This window comes from Peromyscus leucopus, chromosome 5 (genome assembly GCF_004664715.2).
Source record: "Peromyscus leucopus breed LL Stock chromosome 5, UCI_PerLeu_2.1, whole genome shotgun sequence".
Lineage (NCBI taxonomy): Eukaryota > Metazoa > Chordata > Mammalia > Rodentia > Cricetidae > Peromyscus > Peromyscus leucopus.
In genome coordinates, this window is record NC_051067.1 from 39,309,748 (window position 1) to 39,335,637 (window position 25,890).

The 25,890-nt window shown below is 45.1% G+C and overlaps 1 protein-coding gene across 11 annotated transcripts in view; it reads left to right on the forward strand.

The window, feature by feature from the left end:
- Positions 1–10,570, forward strand: part of Carmil1 (capping protein regulator and myosin 1 linker 1) — a 299,648-nt gene extending 289,078 nt beyond the window's left edge. For 4 of the 11 annotated variants that reach the window (XM_028880526.2, XM_028880547.2, XM_028880539.2 and 1 more), the window contains 3 exons: positions 324–464; positions 3,205–3,354; positions 9,538–10,570. In XM_028880526.2, the coding sequence (XP_028736359.1) occupies positions 324–464; positions 3,205–3,354; positions 9,538–9,674 (428 nt within the window). In that variant the 3' untranslated portion in view covers positions 9,675–10,570. The other 7 variants (XM_028880554.2, XM_028880563.2, XM_028880573.2 and 4 more) reach the window with 4 other exon arrangements.
- The last annotated feature ends 15,320 nt before the right edge of the window (positions 10,571–25,890 follow it).

The following is a 25,890-nucleotide window of genomic DNA, read 5'->3' on the forward strand; positions in this document are numbered from 1 at the left end:
GACAATCAACAACTTTGTGTCTGAGGCAGAAAGAACCCGTGGTTTACTTATAGTCTCATTTTCAAGTATTAGCTCACTGAACATTTGCAGCATAGATTCAGATCTGTATGTATGTCAGCTTTTCATAGTTGTCCTCACTTTTTTCTTGGCTCTTCTTGGATGCTAATTACTTCCCTTAGCAGAACTACAGAAGTAAGCTTTGACTGGAAACATTCTGATAGTTTTTCTTTCTCTATGAGTCATCTGCATGTCAAGATTTACCTGGCTTATGCTTAAAGTCCACTTTGTAAACCAGTTTGTTTTGTGTCTTTGCACCTCTGTAGAAGACACCCCAGACTCTCCATCTGGTCCGAGTTCCCCTAAAGTTGCTCTTCTTCCACCCACCCTCAAAAAAGCCCCCTCGGACAAGGAGCGCGATGGCCAGAACAGCCCCCAGGCCAGTCCCAGGACCCTCCCCCAGGAAGGTAAGAACATCTTTCTTCTAGCCCCATTCTCCCCGAGGAGTGTCATTTCAAAAGGAAGACCTTGATCCCAAACCTCACTAGTATCCTGGTGTTCAAGTCAACATCCCTTGGGTTGAATATGGGGACCAGCGTGGGCACTTGATTTGACATTCTGTCGGACACATTCATGAAGAATGAAAAGTATAGCTGAGCCACCTATCCAAAGACCCACGTTCTCTGCAGGAGTAATTGCCAGACACTGCTCAGTTGGGTCGCAGCATGCTAGGGCACACTTTTGAAGAGGTTTCTAGGTCCCGTTATTTCTAAGGAAAGCAGCCCCTAGTCGGCATGTCAACCGTTGCCTGCCATGGTTGAAGAGCAGCTGTAGTACATTCATTGCCATCTTTGTCATGGCTCAGGAGCAGGTCACCTGCCCTGAGCAACCCTGAAGCTCACTGTACTCTCTGGGTCATGAGTAAATGTTCTGCCTTCTCAGAAGTGTGGTCCCTGTGTAGACACTCCCAGGGTGTCCCTGTACAAATGTGTTCCCACCAGGTCCCTGTGGTGGGAATGGGGGTTTCCTGTGATTTACATGCTGCCCCTCAGGAGCAGACTTGAGCCCCAAAATGGGGGTAAGGCAGGCTGGGGTAACTGTAGCATCTTTGATGTTTCTATCATTTCTCCCACTTATTTTATGTGATGTTATGTCATTCTTTTAATTGTTATTTTTATTTTGAGGCAGGGCTCTCATCATGTAGTGGCTGGCCTGAAACTCACAATGTAACTCAGGCTGGCTTCAATCTAATTCGTGGTGACTCTCCTGCCTCAGCCTCTCAAATGCTGGGATCACAGGAGCGAGTCGCCAGGCCTGGCCTTCCTTATTATTTCAAATGCACAGGTGGCTTTGGGGTCAGTGTCACCCAGTGCTGGCCCTGCACCAGATGTGCCCTGTGAAGGGCTCTTCACCCCATGTGCAGACCCTTGCTGTGCTTTGAGCTGCATCGTTAACTCTGTTTGCTCAGTGCTTTAGAGTCCTGTGACTTCCCTGGTTCTGATAGCGCCTGCTTTCTTTTCTTCGCAAGAGTCTTGGGTGGAAGCCAATAGTGGGCACAGTTGCCTAATATCCTTGTGTCCTAGCAGTCGAATAAAAATAATTAACGAAGTGTTCTTTGTTAATATGTTTTACTCTCCTGTCTCCATTCTGCAAATTTATTTTATAGGTGGAAGTTTCTCTCTCCTACTGTTTATAGATGAAGGACGGTAGGGACTTGGCTGAAGGTGGTAGACTACTGTTGTTAACGAGTCCGAAGAGGGGACTGGTATCAGTTCTCATTTCACATCGAGGGCATGGATGCTGTACTTGGTATCACAGGCAAAGCTTTAGAATGAGTCACTATGTGGAGAAGAACCTTTAATGGTGCTGCTCAGCGCAAACTCCGACCCTGAGAGCCCCCCAGTCAGGCTGCCTATGCAGTTCCTCTCCACTGGCGCCCTTCTTCTCCTTCCATTCTGCAGTTTCTGCCTTTACCTCTCGCTTTTCAAGGAAGCTTTGAAAATGCCTGAGAGGATTTCAATGGGAAGGAATGGGGACGGAGGTTGGTGATGTGCACAAATATTCATCTTGTTAAAAACAATTGAAATGCGGAAGGATTTACACAAAACAGGGTAGGTGGGGGCCAGAGCATTGAGTTTAGTAAATTTCTCATTAGCATTTTTTTGGAAAATGATACCGGCTTGGGAGTGTCCAATCTGTAGCCCAAGGGCCACCTGCAGGTGAGTTTGGCTGAGGATAGCTATGACTCCAGCCCAACACAAAATGATAAGCTTACTATAAGCAATTGTGTTTTCAGCAGGTGTTTGTGGGTTTTTGTTGTTTTGTTTTGTTTTTAACTCAATTGCATGGTTCCCAAGTGTCAAAAAGTTGGACATACTTGATCGGTGATCAAAACTATCGGAGCCTCTGTGTGACAACACATGTGACATAGGACACCACTAGCAAGCCCGGAGCTGCTGTGGAAAGTGAGGAATTCCAAATAAGGGAGCCATTTCTCAAGAACTAGTGATGCTTCATACACTTGTCCACCATGGGCTGATTGAAACTACAGAGCTCTGAGATTGCTTTTCCGTCTAGGTCCAGAAGGAACTAGTCACTGTCACAGTACTCGGCACTGATGTCAGGCTGAAAATATACAAGGTCTGGGCACAGCTTTCCAATGTTTGAGGGGGTGAGATTTTGACTTCAGCTTGTGAACTAGCTGATCTTCAATGGGGGTAGAAGACAGGGCAGCCACGCCTGAGCCCTGCCTCCCTCTCCGGAAGACATCCCTTTTGTCTCTTCCTGTTGTGTGTTATTTATTTATGCTGGTTACTTCGTTTCCTTGTTCTCTGCCTCCCTCTGGACTAGCGTGCCCAACTAATTTCTGAAACAGGTAAATGACTAATTCTTCCGGATTATTCCATAGTGAATGTGATTTTTGTTAATCCATCTTGGAATCAAAATGATAATACTGGGACATTTTTGTTACTACCTTTCTGGGGCAGGATCAGAACCCACCTCATTTTGCACATTTCCATAATGTTGGCTGTAGACAACATTCCGTAGACAACAGTGGATCTGCCCAGGACCAATAGAAGTCCTTTGAATCCTAACTCGGGGTGGATAAGCTGATATTTAAGTTTTAATATTAATAATTTTAACGTGGATGTCAACACATGGATGTATTTGCTACTATAAAGGGTAAAATGGACCCCTTTTCCTTAGTACTGCCAAGAGGAGATTATTTCAAAAGGCATTCAGATCATGACAGAGGCAAGCCTTCTGGTAGAGGGAAGAGATCTTCAAAACTCTACTCCACCATTGCGGAAGAGGAAGTGAACGCACCTGGGTACAGGAAGTCACAGCCAACAAATGGTTAGAGCCTTCGGTTTTCATCCCCGCTGCCCTCAAGCTGATGAGCTGGCACTAACAAACGAGCTTTAATTGAGTAGCTGCTGGTGGGGCTGGATCAGATAGTTCACAGATCGGAATTCTATTCTAGGGGGCAACAGGATGGTCCCTCCGCGGGTGGTGGGGGGATAGTAAATCAAAATCTAAAACTAGATTATGAGGAGCTCTGGGTCACCTTAGGGGTTTGTCTATTCAAATTTTAGTAAGCATGGAAGTCAGTTTTCATATTTGGGGTCATCTCTCTCATTCTCTTCCTTTCTATCTTTTTTTTTCTCAGTAAGTTTCCCTTGGAGTTAAACTAGAAATTCCTAGAGCAATGGAGTATATTCCCCTACAGAACATTGATCTAAGGTGTTACCTAAACACTGTGTTAGGGGCAGGTCAACAAAAAGCACCCAGTAAAATGCAGACCTTGAATTCCATGCATGAGCTTTCGGTGGATGTTTGCCCCTCTGTTATGTTTTCACCTTGAGAGGCACTTCAGTGCGTCTGCCAGCAGCTGCTCTTTCTGCTCTGTCTCCTGTTAGGCCCTCTGGCGAAACCTCCTCAGGTGAGAACAGTTCCAGGGAGACTTCAGCCAGGGGTTACCCTCCAAGGCGTTAGAGCCAGCACTGCTGACAGAGGGAAGATGCCTTCCCAAGGCTACCGTGCAAAATTCATTGAAAGGAAAACAGCATGCACGAGGAAAAAGGACGTACCTAAAATGCTCGGCTACATGAGGTCTCTTTAAAGGACATCTGCCCTTGGAGTGAATCTCTTTGTTTCCTGTAAAACTTTGTCAGAGGTTCACATGCGAGAGTATTTAGATGCCGGGGGTCAGGCAGGAGGCCCACATTCTAACGTAGTGAACACCATGACCTTCATTTTCATGGAGCATTCTAGAATCCAAGTTGGTGAGAGTGACCTCATGATAGAGAACTTGCTTGGGGACAGATGCAAGGCTCACAAAGTCCCTACCAGCAAGAAGATGCAGGGCCTGGCTTGCCAGCCAGGGCTATCAAAGGATCCTATAGCTGTTTGTCTGCTCCCCTGATCAGTTAAGCAGCTGGATAACAGGGTGGAGTTAAGGGATGGCCCACGGCACAAAGCAAGTCATGTGAGGATAGAGCACTTATTCTCTCTGTCCTGGAGAAAACGAATGCCATTGGCCCTTTGCTTTTAATGGATGTGGTAGGTGCGTATGGTGCTAAAGATGGAATGTGGGGCCTTATACCTGCTTAACAGGCTCTATACTGCTCAGCTACACTCCATCCCTGTGCTTTACTTTCAACTGATTCCCTATGGAGTACATGTATCTTTATCACAGAGCTGCAAAAATACTTCTCTTTACAAGAAATGTAGTCTGATGTTAGCAAAAAAAAAAAAAAAAAAAAACCTCTTAATTTCAATCATAGGAAAGTAAAAAAAAAAAAACTTCATTTCAATCGTAGGAAAGTCAGTGAACAGATACAACATTTGTGAAGAGCAAAAGAGTTATTTTTTGAGACTTAATAGGACAAAATCTCTATTGTCTCCTTCATTAATACAAGTGAGATTACATGGATGATTCCAGGTCCTGGAAATATACATTTTCAACTACTAGAGCCACTGACTTGCATCTCTTACTAACAAGGCACCTTGGTGCAAAAATAAGAACTACTAAAAGCACTTACACAGCACACTGGGTGCCCACCCCTGGGACACATCTATCCACCAAGAAGATGTAGAGGAAAAAGGGATGCTTGCAGGGATAGGCTAACTTTTAGAATCGCTGTGAGAAGAATCCCTGTGTCTCTCTCTGACTTTTCCACGACCTCAGTCGTTTACTATTCTCCTTATGATGGGTTGGGTCAAATTTTGGTAGGATTAAATGGGACCGTCTTGTATTAGCTTTTCTAGCCTGATTTCTGGAAATAGGGAACCCCAAAATTTTCACAGGTGCTTGCTTCAATTAAAGTCATTTCCGTCTACTACGTTTGTTTTGTTAGTGCCTATTCTTCTCATGGTACCTTTGCCTTTGAGAACGACACAGCCCCCGCTTTTTGAATAGTTTCTGGCTAGTTTGTTTTTAATGCGTTTAGCAAAGCAATTGACAGAAGCATGGTGTGCACTCTCAAGTGTTCTAAGAGCAATCTTGGAACACCAAACCAGCTTTTTTAACTTCCCAAGCCTTATATTCATGAAACAAATGGCAGCTGTTGTTCTCAAAGCACGCTGCATATTTGATCATGGTTGACATGGTTTAGTTGTGTGGCCATTTTGAGACTGATTTCATGTTCTTTCCTCTCTGAGTATAAGATGTGATGTTTTTGTTAGCAAATATCCTATTTTCTTGGAGAAAATAGCTGCTTTTGTTCGGCTTCGTTTGTGTCGCAGAGCTTTCTGTTTGTGCCATCTGATTCTGGGAGTCCCTTCCTGCATCCCTGCTGCTTCCATAATCCAGCCTGCAGCCACGGACACTTGCCTGGGCTCACAGTCTGTGAGCTAGTGCTCGGCGCAACTCCTTCCCCTGGATCCAGATCCAGGGTCCACTTCCTGTGTAAGGATTCTGCAAGAGCAGATAACTGTAGTGGTGTACACCTACTACCCCAGCACTTGGCAGGTAGAGGGAGGAGGGTCTAGAGTTCAAGGTCATGTTCAGCTACAGAGAGAGTTGAGAATAACATAAGACTCTGTCTCAAAACAATAAACACAATTCTTCAGGAAAAATTTAGCAGTTGCTTGAGATTTTTCAACTGTTGCTAGAAAGAATTTTCAAAAAGCAGGGCCAACTACAGAGTATTATTTTAAGGAAATGCCCTGTTTTCTCTTGGTAGATATATATCTCCCTGGAGTTTATGATGGGGAAATCATTTCCAAGTTTGCATCTGAATCTCTAATTCCAAGTCTGTCCATGTATTTCACAAGGCTTAAAATTTGCATATATACATATGCAAAGTTTAATCATCTTCAAGAATGGAAGACCTTGTGTTTGAGGCTCTCTACACCACTTATTTCCACCTCGAGCAAGATGTAAAGGGGCAAACCAGTATTCCCACTTAATAAGTTAATGTTTGGTCCGTATCCTTGAATGTCTTTTATTCAACAATAGCACATGGGATGATAATAAATACATGTATAGATAGATAGACTCATCTACCAGGACACCCTGGCATTCTTAACCAGACTGCATTGGAGAAGTTTAATCAAACATTGTGGTTTTTTTTCTTTTTACCTTGTATTAAGTCAAGGTTAGGAAGAAGTCTGGGTAATTAGTGGAAGTGTAAATTTTATAATATTTTTTTTAAAAAATTAATTCTTATCTTTTAAGTTCCAAGCAGACATAATCCTATTTAGACCTTCCTTTAATGGAAGACTGACAAAAGCTAGTTCCATATAATTGTAATTAGCATCTTAATTGCATGCAATCAAATAGATGTTCCCTAAGGGCTGGAAACTGACTCAACAGAGATCATTTTTTCTACAAAGTTGTTTGCATCAAGGATCAGGACTAAACAGGCTAGAAGACCAGCAGAGTGCTGATCTCTGTTCAAATGTTAGGTGAGGTTCTTTCTGCCACTCTCCAATACTAAGGACATGCCAGCTGCCACTAGGATACTTATCACATGCAATCATAATTTAATCAATGAAGGTGAATGTGCTTAGAATGAACTTTACCCCAGTGGTCCTGAGGATCAAACCCAAGCCCTCCCACAAGCTCCACCTCTGTTAGAGAAGTATTTCCGATGTTCTTGCTATAGTGAAATGCAATCATAGCCGTCTTGAAATTGGGATATTTTCCCTCTTAGTCACTACGTTGGTTAAATGGTAGTTCTTACTAAGTGGCTAAGTCTGACTGTTACAACCAGAAAGGAGCAGATTAGCTTGGTGATGTTTCCTCTTCCCTTCTCCCCACTGCTCCATGTTGCTGCCCACCACAGCCCCCTCACCTGGAGGACTCAGAAGCTGGGATCAGCTGGGAAGACCGTGCCTGGCTGGAGATGAAAAGACAGCCTGCCTTTCCCGAGAAGATCCCCATAGTGTGTCCCTCTAGATTTCCTCCATTCTTGCCGTTGTGGCCTTGATCTATAAGGCTACTTCTGTTTTTACCGGTGACATAAACTTTTGGCTGCATGAATGTCTCCATGTTTAGAAAGTATTTTTGTGTCCTCTCATACAAGGTAGATTTGGCCTGGGTTTCCTGGAAGTTAAAGTATTGGAAAGAATGAAAAATTTGATTATTATCTTAATCTGGGGACTCAAATGTGTTTTTCTCTGATGACAGATGAGCACCCCCCTCTTTATTTTCTTCCTGTTCATCTGTTTGTGGAGAAACAAGGTTTTGTTAGAATGCAGAAGTTCTCGGAGACAGCACAGGCCCCCTTTACTTTTGAGGTTGGATTTCTTGCCGAGTATCCTTGGATGATATTATAAGTCTTCTCTGCTCCCCCTGTCCTTAGCACACGATCAGCCTGAAGGCTTAAAAGACTCTGGATATGAGCACCAAATTGGTTTTGTGACGAAGGGCAAAATATTTAGAGACATTTATCTTTTTTCTCCAAACCTGACTTATCAACAGCTTCCAAAGGACCAATCACACAAGTACATTTTTTCCCCTCTCAATAAAAGCTTTAAAAAGCAACTGTATCCATTTCTTATGTCCCGACCCTCTCTGAGAACTTGCCCCAAACTACTGGCAAAAAGAAATCAGAATTTTAAGGGACTGGAAAAATGGTATGATATGTTCAGTATTATAGAGGACAAGAATTTTGTGACTAAATCCAGCCTCTGTGAGTACCTGCAGACAGACACACACACACACACACACACACACACACACACACACACACACACACCCCAAATCTTTATAATTTAATTACTTGATTTTATAATGAGATTGAATAGGTTGTTTGTGGGTCTCCCCCTCACACACACACACTTCAGGATTTGGGGTAATTTTAATTTAATGTTATTAACTGAAAATCAAAATGCTTATTGTTAAAAGCTAGACTCCGATCATGGCAACTAAATTTGCAGGAAAACCTTGACATGTTTGTGTATAGGTTTTGTAAATTTTGCTTTCTTGAAACGGCAGTCATTTAAACTGCAGGCTCCTGACAAGATGAGGTTGTTTTTTGTTTTTTGTTTTTTTTTTAACATAATGTAAAAATCTGAGTGACCAGAAGCATCGCATGCTCCCTCTGTCTTTCCCAGGACTGCCGACTGTTCCTGGCTGGATTCCTGGGGTTTGAGTGACAGGAGAGCTGTGCCTTTTCTTTTAGCCACTTTCCAAATGGCATGGGCTTGGTAGTTTTAGCTCAGATGGCTTCTCTTCAGTAGGCATCGGAGTAATAGTTAATAGCTTGATTAAATATCACTGAGGTTTAGACTCTGAACCGAATTTTTCGCAGGTATGGTGGCAGAGGAACCAGGATGTAGGCAGAAAGATCATGGGCTTTAAAGAGGAAAGTAGACAAACCTGCCTGTGTGATTAGGAAGAACACTGGGATGCATAACAAAATCCAGGTCCAACTGTCACTGTGAACCCTTCCAGATTACCTGGTACCAGTCGGAAGAGGCCGCAGGAGGGAGTACTTTACCTGCAGGATTGAATTTGTCACAGGCATTATTTAATTTTGGTCACAGGCTGTATCTGTAGGGAGTGAAGCACAGGTGGTCTGATGCACAGAAAGAAAGGTCTGACATCCCTCCCCACTGCAGGAGTAACCAGCTTTCGGTCATCTGCAGAAGGCATAGTATTGGAACTCTGTCTAGCCAGCACCTCCGCAAGCCTCTGTGTGTCCTGTCCTCTGTGCTGTGTAAAGGACAGTCTTGGTTGTGGAGGTCACATGGCTCAGAGCAGCCTCGGTGACAGCTGCTGGTTTCTCCCTCTGCCTGTCTACCATATCATCTCCACCTCTGGTTCTTGTCCACATCTATGCCGGGTTCACCCCATCATAGACTGGTCTTGCGTGTGTGTGCTTGCTTGTGTCCACTTGTTTGTGGTTGCGCTGGTTTGTCCTTGACGTCTGTCCAGAGAGTCTCCAAGTGCAATGGCCATTTGTTTCTGAAAAAGTCCATTATGACCACTCCCACCCCCACTTCTCAGGGTCCCTCAGCCTACTGTTGGCCAGGTCCTGTTATTACCTTGTCAATCAACTGTCCCTCTTCCTTATCTTCTGGTTTCAGTCTCAAGGGGAAGCTGGGGTCCACAGGCCCAGGAGTGTCAAGAACAAAAACCGCGGTCCTCCGGCAAAGACGGTCACCAGGGAAGCAAATCCAGTGACTCCGGAGAGGAGACAGAAAAAGAGTTTATTTTTGTGTAATGGTGCCCACCCCACGCCTTCCCATGCAGGGTGCTCTCCTCAGCCCTCAGAGAGGAGCCACGGGCAGTGCGTCTTCTCCTTCTCTGGTGCTTTCTTCTTTCTCTCCTTTCCTTCTTTTTCTTAAAAAAAAAAATATATATATATATCCAAAGTCCACTTTTTGGTTATCAAAGCACATTTTTGGTCTTCCCCATTCTCAGCATTTGATTTCTAAACATTGTTTCTTATGCCTTCAACAAAAAGCCAGCAATTACTCCACGGGCCCTACTTGAATTTCTCTGAGGCAGCTACACATTGCCCTGCATGGTGAGATTTTTGGAAATTAGTGAAGTAACTGGACTCACACCCAAGTAACTATCCAGGCGACGCTGGGATGCTGCAGGGTGTATTTCCATCAGACCCACACATGACTCAATATAGCAATTTATTCTTGATGTATGCAATTGCACATTGTAATTATATTAACAGAGCACACTAATAAATAATTTGTATAAATTATATATATTAGATCTTGGGCATTGTTCTTACATTCTTCCATGGGGGGAGCACATCCTTCCCCATGGAGAAGTGTACATTTAAAGCTTGGTTGGTAACCTTTGCAGACCACCAGCAACCACAGCTAAGAACAGAGTGTGAGAAGCCCAGATTCGTGTATATAGTTGATTGGAATGAGGTCTTATGAATATTCATGTTTTTGAAGGCTTTTAATTTCTGTCTGCTTATTAGCTTTTAACGTGTGGTTTTTAAGAGAAAATTTTGGCACCTGTAAAAAAAAAAAAAAGATGTCTAAATACTACTCTTTATAAAACATCTCACAAATATTCACTTACATTACAGGCTGAAAGTATTTTATTCATATGTATATTTATACCAATAAAATGATTCTCCAAGTGGGACTGTTGCTTCCTCTGATTCTTTTGTTAGGATCGGCTTGGGTGGTGAGCCTGTGGCTAGTTTCTAAAACTTAGAATAATCACAGTCCACAGATAATCATATCATCTAGAAATCATTACTTTCAAAATAAATATAGCTTGATAATTCCATGGTCTGCTCTTCCCACCGGAACACAGATAGAATTTCCCAGAAGGTCACCGAATTCATCATCTGCTCTGTACCCAGCTCCATGGTGAGTCATGGGAGGGGTGCGGGCTTGAGTCAGGTAGTTCGCTCACCAGCCAGGAAAAACAAGACAGATGGGGCTTGTGTGATGTCGCTGTTTACTTCGTCCCCTCCCTTTGTCACCCCCGGGTGGCTGACCTGGGAGTGAATGCCAGTCCTAAAGGCCCGACCACTTGCTGGATGACCTCACGGCAACAGACATGGAAGATTGTTCTCTTCAGGGGTGGCTCCGCCATCAGTTCATGACTAGGATGGTGCCAGAGCTGGGGAAGACTGAGCCGGAAATGGGCATGGCAGACTGTTGGGCGGTTTGGTCAGCAGACCCACAGCCCCGTTGAGCCCACACTGGGAATAAGCAGTCCTATGGAAAGTGTCTTTCCCCTCAACCCCCAAGATGTTCTTGAAGTCTGGGTGACATTTGTACAAGGCTTTGAAGTGATTCCTTCATAAGTATGAGGACTCTGCCTCGTTCTTACGTATACTGTATTATTATTTTTTTTTTAAGCTTGAGGACAATTTTACTAGTGTTTAAAAGAAAAGCCACCGAGCAGGGAAGCTGAAGATCTTGGCAGCCGCCACAGGAGGGAGATGGAGGAGAGAGAAAGCCATGCCTTTGAGTTTGACATGGAGGCTCAGCACGCAGCTACCTGGCATAGGGACGTGGCTTTAGAGAGACTGAAAAAGTCCACAGCACCAGAGAAAGCATACCTGGGCTCAGGCCAGCAGCCCCAAGGAAAAGGCAAGTTGTTGCAGCTTTCTGAGTGAGGACCCAAGAAGACAGGCAGAGGAAACACAACCTCCTGGTGACTCACTCCAGAGTGGCCCTGGCCACTCCCGTAGAACGTATGTGGCATCGGATGGAGTCACAGGGAGTAGTGGGGAGGCACACGATGTGCGTTGTCAACGGTGATCAAATTCACGTGCGCTTAGAATCCTGTGTGGCACAGGGCGTCCCTGCTGCCCATTATACACTTAGGAGAAGGCCGGGCTGTGAATATGGACATGACTTTGGTCCTTTCCTGTGGTCAGCTCATCTCATTGGTGATTGTCTTAAAGTTCCATTTACTCTCCAGCCCTGGGTTCTGAGAGAAAAGATTTTGCAGAGAAGAAATACAACAGGAAATCTCAGCCCCCAGCATGGCCATGATAGTTCAGAGAAGTCACCTGGCCTCAGCTCACCTGTCAGAATCCTAACCGAGAGAGGTTCGGAAAGATGGGTTCTGTTCACTCCGCACTTGCTGGATTGAAAACTCTGCCAAGGCAGTGATCCCCATGTGGCCTTCATTCAGGGAGACAAGGCCTTGTGTAGCTTATGAGGACACCCCGGGGTCCTGTTTAGAAAGCTGCTGACTGGTGATGCTGACCATATCTGCTGTCACAGACCCTCCACTGATGTCGCTTCCTTGGCTTTAGACCAACAGAAGCGTATTTTCTAAAAGGTTTGGGGTTTGGGCTAAACAGGACACTGAGGTGGTTTGTCCTTTTGAGTAAAAGACTTACTTGCGTCATTGAGGCCATGAACGCACAGATAGGAATGTGCTGGGGATTCTGATTACAGTGTAGGCCCCAATGTATGAGTGGACAGCATGCTAAGGGCTCTGATCAGAGTTCAGGCACTCCAAGCAGAGTGGGCTTTCCTTACAGGGCCGAGGAAAGGGAGGTTTTACGCCACATGGTTGATGAATAGCCCATAGCATGAGTCTGCAGCGAGGCTGTCCCTTGGGGGCAGGATGGGAGGAATGGAGTCCTGAATTGGCAAATTCGTGACTGAAGATATGGAGGAAGGGAGGAAGATGAGCACACGTGGCTGTGCCCATTATAAAGTTAGCGTGCTGATCTCCGGAGTCAGGCAGGCTGAGCCTATCAATTTCCCCGGGACAATGAAAACGGCAGCAGCCATTCTGGAATCCAGGTACCACAGAGTCCCCGTCAGGCTCTCGGTAGAGAGCTTGTCATTTCCTCCTCAGCAACAGCAAGACAGAGGCTGCAGGGAGCCTGAGAAGTAGTCTGGTCTGTATTCTAACACCTCTACATGTTTTGAACCCAGAACCCAAGCTGTAGCCAAACTGCTAAAGCCGAGGAGACATCAGTGCGAAGAAGAGCCAGAGTTCTTCTATTTGCCCATCGTCAACAGGGTCACATTTCCTTTATGTTGGCAGTGTCTCAAAGCTAGGCCAGGTGTGGAAAGGCACTCCTGTGATTACAGTACTCAGGAGGTGGAGTTCAAGGTCATGCTCAACTCCACAGTGACTTTGAGCTAGCCTGAGCTGCATACTCCCCGATCCCCTAGCTCAGAAAAAAAGAAATTTCTCAAAATCGGAAGAGATGGATTGTGTTGCCCAAGGCCACTGTTCCTGTTGTCACAGGCTGGTGACAGATTTCAAGGAAGTAGGAAAATCCAGCCATGCTTCATCTTTATGGCCTGCACAGATCAGCAGGCTGCTGTACCACAGGCCCCGCTGAAGTGGGGGCCTGTTTCAGGCTTCCACACCTAAGCTCTCACACCTCTGCTTCCCCTTTGGGGTGCGGTGATCATGGGGAGTCTCAACTGACAGTACGATTCGTTGAACTTCATGTCTGGAGTTATAAGGCCTTCTGAGGGGGGGACCCTCAAGTTGTCCATGAGAGGGTGAGGCAGACAGAGACACCTGCTGGGAAGGTGAGCTTGAGCCCCAGGAAACCGAACCGCTGCAAAGATTCAGAATAAAAACACATGAATCCTGCACACAGGAGGGTTTTAACCACAGTAGTAACCATGGGGAGGGGACCCTGCAGAGGAGGAAACTCTAGTGCCAGGGGGAACTCATAGGAGGGGCATTCCTAGACCAGTCCTGGGAAGTCAGCAGGCCTGCTCTTCCCTCAGGAGTGGGGATTAAGCCCTGGCTACTCCCCTCTTCCCAAGAGCGCATGCTCTGCGGCCTGACTCCCTTGCAGCACCACTCACTCAGAGGCCCTGGCGTTCTTCTCTGTAATCAGGTCACTTAGAGCTCGCTGTTTCTCACTTTCACTGACATCTCCTGGTCTCTTCCCCTCTGCCCAGTGCCAATTCTATAAAATCAGGGCAACTCGTGGGCAGCTTTGGAAACTCCCTGGGCCCAGTACAGAAGATCCATGAGTATATAGTGATCCCACACCATTGCCCATGAATGGACACACTATCTGCAGATCTCTCTGGGACTCAAGAGACTCATGTTTCACTGCCAGAAAGGGCCAGAACCACCTCACCCTTTTGTCGCTAGAGACAAGGACAGAGCCGCCATGGCCTTCCAGCTCTAGAGACACAGAGTCACCATGCTGCATCTCCTCCCACACAAGCCTTCACTGTTCAACTGCAGAAGAAGCAGGTGGCCTTTTCCCTTCCAGGTGAGAGGTCAGGGCAGACATCTTTGCCATCGAAGATGTGATCTGTTTGCCTAACCGCTACTAGGCTCTGGGAGAGGGCCTCTGAGCCCCAGCCAGCCCCACTGTGGACCAAGCATACTTGTCAGAAGACAGCAATTTACTGGTGACTTTCAAGCTCTAGACAGGGCCCTTTGGGAGTCCACAGTCTAAGGAGGATTTGGGGCATTTGAGAGCTTAAATTCTATAAACCAGAAGCCTTTATCTTGCTGAACTTCATTCAGTACTTAGTGTTCCTTTTATGAATGCTTTCATCCCGAAGTCTCTGACAGGATTAATTCCAGAATTCCATGCCCATGGATGCCCAAATCCATAGGTCTACCTAAGTCCTTTACACAAATGGGTCATATTTGTATGTAATTTATCCACATCTCCTATATTGTAAGAATCTCTAGATTACCTATAATACCTAATAAAATGTAAGTGCCATGGAAATAGAACCTATGCCGTGCTGTTTATGAAACAGTGATGTGAAGGTTTCTATACATCTTCAGTACACTCTTCTTATTCAGACAGTCTAACAATGTACCCCAGCCTGGCCTCAAATTCTCTATGTAGCCCAGGTTGTCCCTGGACTCAGGATCCTTCTCCCTTTGCCTCCTAAGTGCCAGGATTGCAAGCATGTTCTACCAATTCCAGCATGCATTTTAGTTTTTTCCTAATAATTCATTCTTCATATGCTGATGACATAGAAACAGAAGGCTGACTGTATATGCTACGAACTGTGTTATTTGTGCAAGTGTTACAGCTCTGGAGGGAAAGGTGTCCTGACTGTCTGGAGTCAGGCTATATTTACAGCTGTGAAGGGAAGGAAGGGGAAGTCAGGCAGCTGTGAATGGAAGGTATCCTGGATACCAATAGCTGTGAAGAGAAAGGTATTCTGACTGTCGGGAAGTCGGGCAGCTGTGAAGAGACAGTATCCTGGATACCTACAGCTATGAAGAGAAAGGTACCCTAACTGTTGGAAGTCAAGCTATACCTATAGCTGTGAAGGGAAGGTATCCTGGATGTAGGTTAAGAGGGCCAACCAAAGCTAACACTTCTGCTGGGTAACTCCCTTAGGGGAGCGGTGTAGGGGAAAAGGGCGAGTGAAAGAAACCTGCGCTGGCCCTGAGACCCGAGCCAGTGAAAGGCACACTTTAGCCCTGAAACCAGAACCAAACAAACACATTTGGGCCCTAGAAGCAGAGCCAGTGAAAGAAACACACTCTGACCCCGAAATTAGAGCCAACGAGCTAAAAAGGGCCAGTGAAAGAAACATACTTTGGCCCTAGAAGCAGAGCCAGTGAAAAAGTATGCCCGGCCCTAAAACTAGAGCAAAAGGGCTAAAAAGAACGAGTAAAAGAAACACAATTTGGCCCTGAAACCCGAGCCAACTCTGTCCCTGACCAATGAATGAAACCAACCAATCACTGAGCAGGAAAACTAACCAATCCCTGAGCAGAAAATCCTCTCCCTGGAGAAACCCCGCCCCTAAGAAGTCCTACGTAAGCCCCTCTGCCTGTTCATTGTTGGCTGTCTTTTCCCACCCTGGCAGAGGCAGCTGCTCTCCTGGACTCCTCCTTCCCAAATAGATTAAATCTTTCTTAAGAGAGTTTTGGGTGAAGATCTTTTGCTGCTGCAAAACTCAAGAACCTTGCTGAGGAGATGTTGCCTTAGGGGGGCTGAGCAGAAAAAAGTAACAACTTTTGGCCAGAGCTGGAGGAGACTGCTACATTTCTGCAGGCGTTTTCCCCTTTATTGCATCCATTTCTAAAATAGTCTCCCCATATATGCACCCACTTGTACGTGTACACACACACACACACACACACACACACACACACACACACACACACACACACGCGCGCGCGCGCGCTATTGATAAGCCGTACTCCAAGCCCCACATTTAAAACATTTTAAATTAAGTCTCAGCATAGTTAATTGTCTTTGTATGTCTCTCCTCTGTTTTATTCATATTGAACCTTAATTCTCAGCAGTTCCAAGCTTCAGGTGATGTCCTAGAGGGTGTTGGCAAACATGTTACGGCCAGCTCAAAAGCTTCCACTCAGGCCCAGCAGAACAGGATAGGTGTGCTCTCTCAGACGTCTCTGGCAAGAAATTGAAAAAGTCTTGTATGAGTGTATGGTTCCTTCTGCCTTCTGTGTACCAGGTATTCCCCTGGAAATTTTTCTCATTGGGTTGTGAAGATGTGTCAAATTTATGTCCACATCTTTTTAGAAGGCGAAACTGGCTTTCAAAGATGGAACAGGGTACAGACTTCAATTTGCTGTCATCTTGAAGGCTCTCAGGAGGCAGGGTGAGTCAGCTCTGTGTGCCTGCTGCCCCTGGCCAGACACTAGAGAAATTACTTTCCTGTGTCCAAAGGAACACTGAAGGCATTCTGTCTTCCTAAGAGGGCCTTGGAGGATGATGTCATGTAGTTTCTTTTGTTGGGTATGGCGAGACTCTCAGATGGAAGCCACTGAAGAGACAGTTGGTGGCACATATTATAACTTAAAGATGTTAGGGGTTGGGAGAAAAGAAACTACCACAAGCTTACCTACCCTTCAAAGGAGCTTTATTTATTTACCCTCCGAAGGTCGCAGGTAGCCGTGAAGGGGCCCTGAAGAGGGAGAGAACAGTCCCAGGGTCAGAAAAAGCTTTATTAGGACAGCTGTCAGGGATAGTGTGATGGGTCCTAGAGAGAGAGAGAGAGAGAGAGAGAGAGAGAGAGAGAGAGACAAATTGTTCAGTTCTGGAGAGCAAAGCAGGGCTTCTTGCTCTTAGAAATCTGGGAGAATGGGGGTGTTAGTTCTAGCCTCCCCCTCAGAAGTCACGGAACACTGGTGAACGTAAGGAAGCTTCTTTCTGTGTTGTCCTGGGAGTGGGCTGTGGTGCATGTGCAGCTGCAGAAGGGAGGGAGGGGACCCAGAGGGCTGCAGGGCGCTGTGTGCTCGCTTACCAACTGTCTGGAGACAGCAAAGGACCACAGCTGGGATTTCCGGAAGAGAAAGCAGCTGAAAGATCTGTGAGCCAACAGTTCATGCCTTCAGGAGGCTGAAGCAGGAGGACTGCCATGAGTTTAAGGCCAGCTGGCCAGTTAAGGCTATAGAGTAAGACCCCATCTCAAAAATACAAGGAGGGAGACTGAGGGACAGGGAGGAGGAGGGGGAAGAGGGAGACTGCTTCACAGGGAGGAGGAGGAGGAAGAAGAGGAAGGCTGCTTCACAGTGAAGTGGGGCAGCCTTCACTGTGCAAGGCCATGTGGGAAGAGCAAGTTTGGGGAAGCACCATAGGGAACAAGGGAAATATGTAGGCAGGACCGTGCATTGAACTTTCTGCAAGAAGGCTCGGTGAAGCAGGGTGTTATAAACGGAATGTGAAATGCAAAGCTCGTGGCACCGAATGGAGAGGATGGTAAGATGGTGGTCACTACAAGTGGTCACGTGACGGTCATAGCCCAGCTCGGTTTCCAGTCTCACTCCTGCCTTTTGTCCACTGCCACATGGAGGAGTGGCCACCACAGTGTCCCTGTGCTGTGGACCAAGCTACCCTGCTTGTCTTCCCCACCGTGATGGATCAACAGCCTTCTGAAACTGTTAGCCAAGTAAGCATCACTCCCTGAAACTACTTCTGTTAGTTACTTCATCCCAGTGCTCATAAAAGTAGTGCACAGGGCACCCAGGCTTGGGATCGGCTCATGTAAATAATTTCAGCGGACCTGGCTTCTCATTTAGGAGTGTTCTTTATGAATTCATCAAAGAACATCATGTAGTAAAGAGTCTTTTAACTACCACAACTGTGCAGTAGGTGTGTGTGGGGATGCTTTGTAAAGCATTAGATGGAATTGTCTGGTTTCCTAATACCCGATCCTGATGGTGAATAGAACAAGGGAAACAGTTCTCCAGCGCATGAGGGCCACTCAGACTCAGGAGGCTGTGGTGAGCAGGGGGTTGGGGCATGAGACTGGGGAGGTCTAGAGGCCAGGAGGCTGTGGGGGCCATGAGGCTATGGAGGAAGGTCGGGGGCGGGGTATGGGGCACAGAAGACAATGAAAGTCAAAAGACTGCAAGGCGGAGGCTACAGGGCATAAGAGGCAGGAGGTTCCGGGAGGTAGGAGGCAAGAGGCTGGACACCAAAGGCAGGAGACTCGCTGCCATGTGGGCTTTAATGTCTCCAGGGACAGGCCAGCTTTGGGAGGAGAATCTCTCCACTATCAGCAAAGCATCAGAATTACAGAAAATCAAAGGTCCTGGTGACCACAGAAGCCAACCAGATGCCTGGATGAAGGAGGGTATGCTCTGTGAACATGTCTGCCTCCACAGCCGAGGGAGGCATCTTCACAGCTCATCTCCCACTAGGAGCCACCCGAGCCTCTGTGCACACCCTGTTCTTCAGATGGGATGGTCACCCGAGCATGTCTGGGAATGGAGCAAGCTTCAGGTCTGGAAGTAGCTGGCCCAGAGAAAACTGGTCCAACGGACTAAGCCTAAACTAGCAGAGACGCCACCACCCAGCCTTGCAGCTGAATGTCCACCACCCTGGGATGTCACTATAAGAATGGCTTCTAAGCCTGGCTTGCAAACCACTCTAGCCTCCCAGCAATGTAAAAACCAAAACAAACTCATCTGTTACTGATGAGTTCAGCTGACACTGGGAGATGAGAGACAGACAGCAAGACACAGAGAGAGACAGGCAGACAGAGACACAGAGAGACAGAGATTGAGCGAGCGCCTGGGGAGCACAGACATGGTAATTTGATGAATTCTTCTGGAAAGGGCAGGAGGAAGGAACTTGTGTTTCTCTAAATCTGATTTCCCCTAACAGAATACTGAAGTTTTCTCCCTGGCTGCTTGTCACAGAAGGCCCTGAGGTAAATGTGGGGTGTCACTCAGTCTGGATGCCTGGTTCCCCCTACACTGTCAGCATTAGTACAAAAAGAGTCAAAAACCCCACACGTGGAGATTTCTAGAAAATGCACCCTGCTTTTGGGATTCTAAGTGTTGGGGGACCAGGGAGCGATGCTGAGCATGCATGCTCCTGCCTCTTACACCCTCTAACCTCCCGTCTTGCCTCTCTCTGCTCCAGAGTTCACTGGCAGACCATGTCAGCTCCCCGAAGGGCTTACTCATAGTTGCACCCCTTTTCCTGGTGGCACCTCAAACGACTGAGTAAAGGAGGTCTGTGAAAGTCCAACGCCTCCACAACACAGCTGTGGAAGGTCAACCTATCTTCCGAACGCTACTTCAGGTAGACTGAGGCTTCTTCCTCTGTGACAGCACCCCACTCATTGTTCTCTCTGCTCACCCGACTCATTCTTTTCCAAAGAGGTTGACCCCAAGTGGGACTCCAGAAACTCAGACTTCTTCTCAGCATTGGCTTTCTGGAGAATATAGCCGGGAACAACTAAAATAAAGTGACTTAAATTGGTTCACGACTATGCTAATGATATCTAACAGGGCTGATTTCCAGTGTGTAGCTTGCTGTGGAATAATCTTTTTGTATACTGTGAAGATGTGTCTTTACCAAAGCACGTTCTGATTGATTTAATAAAAAGTTGAATGGCCAATAGTTAAACAGGAAGAGCTTAGGCAAGACTTCCAGGAAGAGGGGCGGGGGAGAGGAATGAAACCAGAGGCCCAGAGAGATGCCCGAGGATACGGACAGGAAACAGGAGGTACAAGATGGTAGAGAGATAAAAAGCCACGAGGCAAAACATAGATTAATGTAAATGGGTTAATTTAAGTTATAAGAGCTAGTGTGACAAGCCTAAGCTATAGGCCAAGCTTTCATAATAAGTCTCCGTGTTTTTTTTTTTGTTTTTGTTTTTTTTTTTTTTGTGAGCTGGTGGCCCAAGGAAAAATTCACTACAGTAGCTGACTCACAATGGGTAGGTGTCACAGACACTCAGGTCTCCCAAGTGAAACCCTCATGTTCCTGCCTAGCACACACTGCCAGTCTCTTCCTTTAAGGACCATGCAATCCAGCTGTGAGGCATTTCCTCAATTAATAATCAATGGGGGAGGGCCCAGCCCATGGCAGGGTGGTGCCATCCCTGGGCTGGTGGTCCTGACTGAGTTCTATAAGAAAGCAGGCTGAGAAAACCAGTAAGCAGGAACACGGCCTCTGCATCAGTTTCTGCCTTCAACATCCTGCCCTGCTTGAGTTCCTGTCTTAGCTTCTTTCAGTGATGAACAGCAATGCTGAAGTGTAAGCCAAGTAAACCCTTTCCTCCCCAACTTGCTCTTTGGTCATGGTGTTTCATCGCAGCAACAGAAACCCTAAGACAAGCCCTGGAGGAATTCTTGTCTCCTTTGGCTTTGTTGAAGCCTCTCCATCTCTTTCACACTAGGCAGCCACTGATCTGCTCCCCAACTCTGTGAATCTTTCAGGAGTGTTTTCCAAGTGGAATGAAACAATGTAACCTACCCCCCCCTTCCACTCACAGTTTCTCCCATATTGTAATACATACCATTTCTTTCTTTTTTAGTAGCTGGATTCTATGCCATTATATGAATATGTTGTATTTTATGTTTCCATTTTTTTCCTGTTCATTTGCTTTTTTCCTCTTTTTATCATGAAAAACACTGTCAAAAATCTGTATAAAAATCTTTTTATAGATGGGTTATATTTTTGAAAACTCAGTTATATATATATATTAACATATAATATAAAAATAAAAATAAGACTGATATATATATCAGTAGGACTGCATACTATACATACACACACACACACACACACACACACACACACACACATATATAAAACTAGTCTTGAACTTGTGGCACTTTTCTTGGCTTAGCCTTCTCAATGCTAGAGTTATAGGTGTGTTATATAGAGTTATAGTTATTATACCTGGAACTCCTTTTTTCTCCTTATTTCTTTCTCACAGCTTTTCTTTGTGTATTTAAAAATATTTTGTTTGATATTTATACATGTACATAATGCACTTTGATCAAATCCATCTTAACTTCTCCTCTTTATTCCCCCCCACACACAATGTTTCCTTCCAAACTTGATGTGCTCTTTGTTTTCAATGCCCACTGAGTCCATTTACTGCTGCCTGTGCGTACATGGATGTGGGACCATCTGCTGGAGCTGGATAGCCTCCCAGGGCCCAAATCCCTGAGGAAAGCGGCTTCTCTGTCCTCAGAAGCTATCAACTGCCCCTCCTGATCCATGCTGGGATTTTGAGCTGGCTTGAGTTTATGTGTGTAGTCCCCGCTGTGGTGAGTTCTTATGTATAAGTGCTGTCCTGGTCAACATACAGAGAAAAAGAGACCGTGGCAATCCTTTTGTTCCTTGTTTTAGGATTCATCCTGTGTGGTCAGAGTCACCTGCATCATGGGAAGAAGTTGTCATCAGAGTTCTCATTCCAGGCCACCATTCTCTGCTGCCTGACACAGTTCTAATCTCTATATCCTGCAGGAACATTGTATATATGATGCTTCTGTCTTCCCTTGAGGAAGCCTTAAATTCAGATCACGACACACCTAGAATAATCTTACTGGAAGATACAATTCTTCCAAACAAGAATTACTTATTGTTTGTAAATGTACGCCATGCTCCATCCCCCATCACCACAGAAAGCTCAACCTGTGTCTCGGGACCTTGGACTTTGCTATAATGTAGCTGGAAAGTGTCGGGAGCTTGACGGAGCAGGTACCCAGGGTTCACTCTAGCGCCACAGCTAGTCTCCTTCCTGACTGCTCAGTGCCTGTGGCACACCCAGAACCAAACACCTGCGATCATCCTGCTGTTTGGGTCTTCACCTGCCCGGCTCTGTGACGTACTTCTCAACCAGGGAAAGAAACTGGTACTGTGGAATGGATCCCTCCTGGGACAGGGGCAGCAGCTAGAAGCATGACAGCATGACATGCCATTTCCAGTCTCTGCCGTTTCCCTCTGTCCATCCGTGTGCCTTTAGTTAACCCCAGCAACTTGAGGCTTTGACGTAAAATAAATTTATGCTCGGAATGAGGAGCCACCTACCTATAAGCCACTCCAATCTTTCATTTAGACCCAGCATGGCATCTGGGTTTGTCATTTTTTTCCAAGGAAATGTCAGACCAGGGGAGATCAGGACAGCCTGAAATCTCTGTGTAAATATTGACACATCAGAGCTTCCTGCAAATAAAGTGGCTGCTAGCCCCATGAGGTGTGTTCTATTCAGTTTAGAAGCAGGATTACCAGATAAGGAAAGAATTCTCGATTGTTCTGTTTGTGGGCTTTCCTAAGCCTGACTCTGATGGAGGTCTGAGTAGGTTCCTAGAAAATATTTACTTTTCTGAAAAGAGGCTCCTCTCAACCCACCTCACCCTACCGTATCCCCTGGGAAAATTCCTGTTCCTCTGATCTGAAGTTACCCATCTTCCAGGCCAAGCAGGAACTCAGGCCCATACTGTGACGTAGAGCCAGACCTAATTTTTCTCAACATGCACCCCATCTGTACTCAAAGCCACTTTCTTGTCTCTCAATGGAAAACTGCAGCTACCCGAGCATAATCCCAGACAGGCATTTCTATGAGCAGCAGCAGACACTACAAGCCAGAGTTGGCTTTGAGCTCAGGAGGTTCCCAGTTTGAAGGAAGCAGGAACTTGAAGAAAACAAGCAACCCAGAGACCCTGCAGATCTCCACCTTCCAGCATGAGGACTTGGGAACTTGTAGTCTCTTCTGCTTGATTCTTAAAAAGTTCCCGCAGAAGATGCATTCCCTAAGGCCTCTTTGTTGCTCTCCTCACTCAGCACATGCCCATAACAGCCAAATGCTGCTCATGTAAATGCTCCTATAAGTAGCCTTTCAAAATCCCGCTTTCAGCAAGCATGGGGGCCATGTCTGTAGTCCCAGCACTCTAGAAGCTGAGTCAGGGGGATTGCTAATTTGAGGCTTTCCTATACTGTGCAATGAGCTTTTTGTCTCAAAACAAATAAGCAAGATACACAGAGCGCTGAATAATATAATTACTATATCATTGAAATTGATAAATTCCATTTTTCAAGCACAAGTGAAATGTTTATGGAAATTTACTTATAAAGACCCATTCAGCAAAGCTCAACTTATTTGTAAATGTGATTACCATAGGTCACATTCTCCATCTACAATGGGATTAGGCTAAACATCAACCCCAAAAACTTATTTAGAAAACATGCACACATACACAAGAAACAGGTTATCTCATAGGTCAAAGGAAATCAGAAAGTAATTAGAAAAAAAAGGTGTAATTAAATAAAACTCATAGGCTGTACCTAAAACAATAGTTGGAGGAGATTTGTAGCTTTTAAGGAAGTATATTGAAAGGAAAGAAATTTGCAAATCAGTCGGTCAAGTGCTCATACAATCAGGTTAAGAAAAAAAATGCCTCCTGAATAACAAAGTTTAAAGTCAGTTTGGGAAGGAGATGGCTGAGTCCTGCCCCATATGCTCATAAAGATTTAACTTTGGCTTCCATTGATTTAGGAAATACTGTGCCTCAGCCATGATCCCTAGTGTTACCAAATATCTGTGCAGTTGCAGAACATACATAGAACCAGAGGGGGAAAAGTGAAGAAGAAAAAATCAAGGCCTATGCTATGTTTGTATAATTAAATTAGTCTGTGTAGGTATTTGTGTGTATACGGGTACATGTAAATATGGGTACATACATGTGCAGCAAACATGTGGAGGTCAGAGGACAAGCTTGGCCATCAGTCCTGACCTCTGACTTTTTCTGAGAGAGTCTCCTGTTCAACACTGCATATGGCTGGCTGGCTGGCTGGCCCTTGAACTTCTGGGGATTCTCCCATATCCATCTCCTATCTCTCAGCAGGAACACTGGGATTACAGCTGCATTCGAGTGCACCCAGCTTTATGTGCTCTCTGGGACTCAAACTCAGTTCCTCACACTTGTGCAACAAGTACTTATTCACTGAGTCCTTTCTCCAGCCACATATACTGTCATTGTATTATTAAATGTGTGATAAGATGCTGTATGAGTAGCTGGAAAAACATTTCAAGTTTCCTCTCACGTTAACAGGCCTGAAGGTTTAGGAAATGGTGTTGAATGTTAGCGTATGTTATCAGTCTCCTGCTATGACTTAGTGACATGTAACTCATTAAGAAAATATCAATCCCATTGGGATGATATAGAAAAACTGAACAGTGAAACTGTGCATAAGGGATTTTGGAGAGACATGTGTATGTTACAAACTTGACCTCTTTAAAAATATATATCCCACCTCTTTAAAATTCAAACAAACTCTAAATAATCACCATGAAATCAGCCCCACAGCAACTACTTTAGAACGAATGGCATTTGAGGCTTTTTTGTTCATGGTTAGCATAGCAGGAAGGTCTTTTTTTCACCTTGACTGGGAGTAGAAAATCGTGGTCAAGATGAGAAGCCATTCTCAACCATATTAAAGATGAAAGATTTCAAATGTTAGACGTTCTGTCCAGCACTTGTTTATAATTATATACTGAGAAAACAATTATGAGTGAACCAACGTTCAGCGGATAGTGAAAACTGGGAGACAAATCAGGACTTAAATTATAATTTACTACTGAGATGACTCCATAGGAAATATTTAATGACATGACTCATGGCATTCACTGAAACAGCCAATGGCAGCTGAACAGCCCCATTTTGGCACATATAAAAAGGCCTGGGAGGTCGCATACCTGTATGTTATTATTATTGGCTCATTCTGGGAGTTGAAATTACAAAGACGTTTTCCCCTGCATTGTTGTTTCTGAACTCTATTATCTAAAGAATGTGTACTACTTGATGATTGTAAAGGACACAAAAATGGAAATATTAACAAACATTAGCTCTATATCGAGTGATTAAAATTTTTTCTTAGCGTAAACATTGTCCCATTTTGTATCTATTTCCTCTGGCTCTTCGTGAAGATGACCCCTTTGAAGTCTAAGCTGACTGTGCAGCCTGTGAGGCTGGGCGTGAATGTTCAATAATGACCAGGAGATGATGCCAGAGAATGCACAGTTGGTGCTTCCAGTTCAAAATATTGAGTTTATAAATTGATGCAGATATTTCAACCTAGAATTGAATGCAAGCTTCAAGGTTAATTAGCAATGCTTCAAATTATAGACTACAGCTGCTTCTTGTGCAACTAACCATTTATTAGCTATGCAAATGAGGAAATGATTACCGGAGGAAAAAACACATCAGTTGGAGAAAAGAGGAAAAGACTTCATTTTAGGCCTGAGTTTCAACCACTGATTGTTAAAACAAAAATAACCAGAGTGACTTAAAGTATATATATGTTTTTTCAAAGTTGAGGTAGCAATAAAAAAAATTACTTATACATTTGTTTTCTTTTGAGACTGTCCTTCCAAAAAGCCATATCAAAATATAACAAAATGACCAAACTGTAAACAAAAGAAAACTAGAGGTAAAAGTGTGGTCAGTGATTGCAGTTCAATCCCCAGGGGAGATTTTAAAATGCTACCTAGAGTTTGCCCTCTAAGCCACCTAATCCGGAGTCTTGGTGAGAGGGACTGAGCCAATCAATAAACAACATGCTGCTTCTTCAGCTGATTCCCGCTGCTCTTGAGCATTTGGGTTTCTGTAAAGTCTCTGATTAGTAGATAAGTCAGGGAAATCCTACCAGGTATCTTTCAACCCTCCCCTAATAGCTCCCTCTGTCAAGAATTTGGGTGATTTTCTCAGAAGAAAACTTTACAGGAGCCCTAGATACTCAAACAGAATTTATC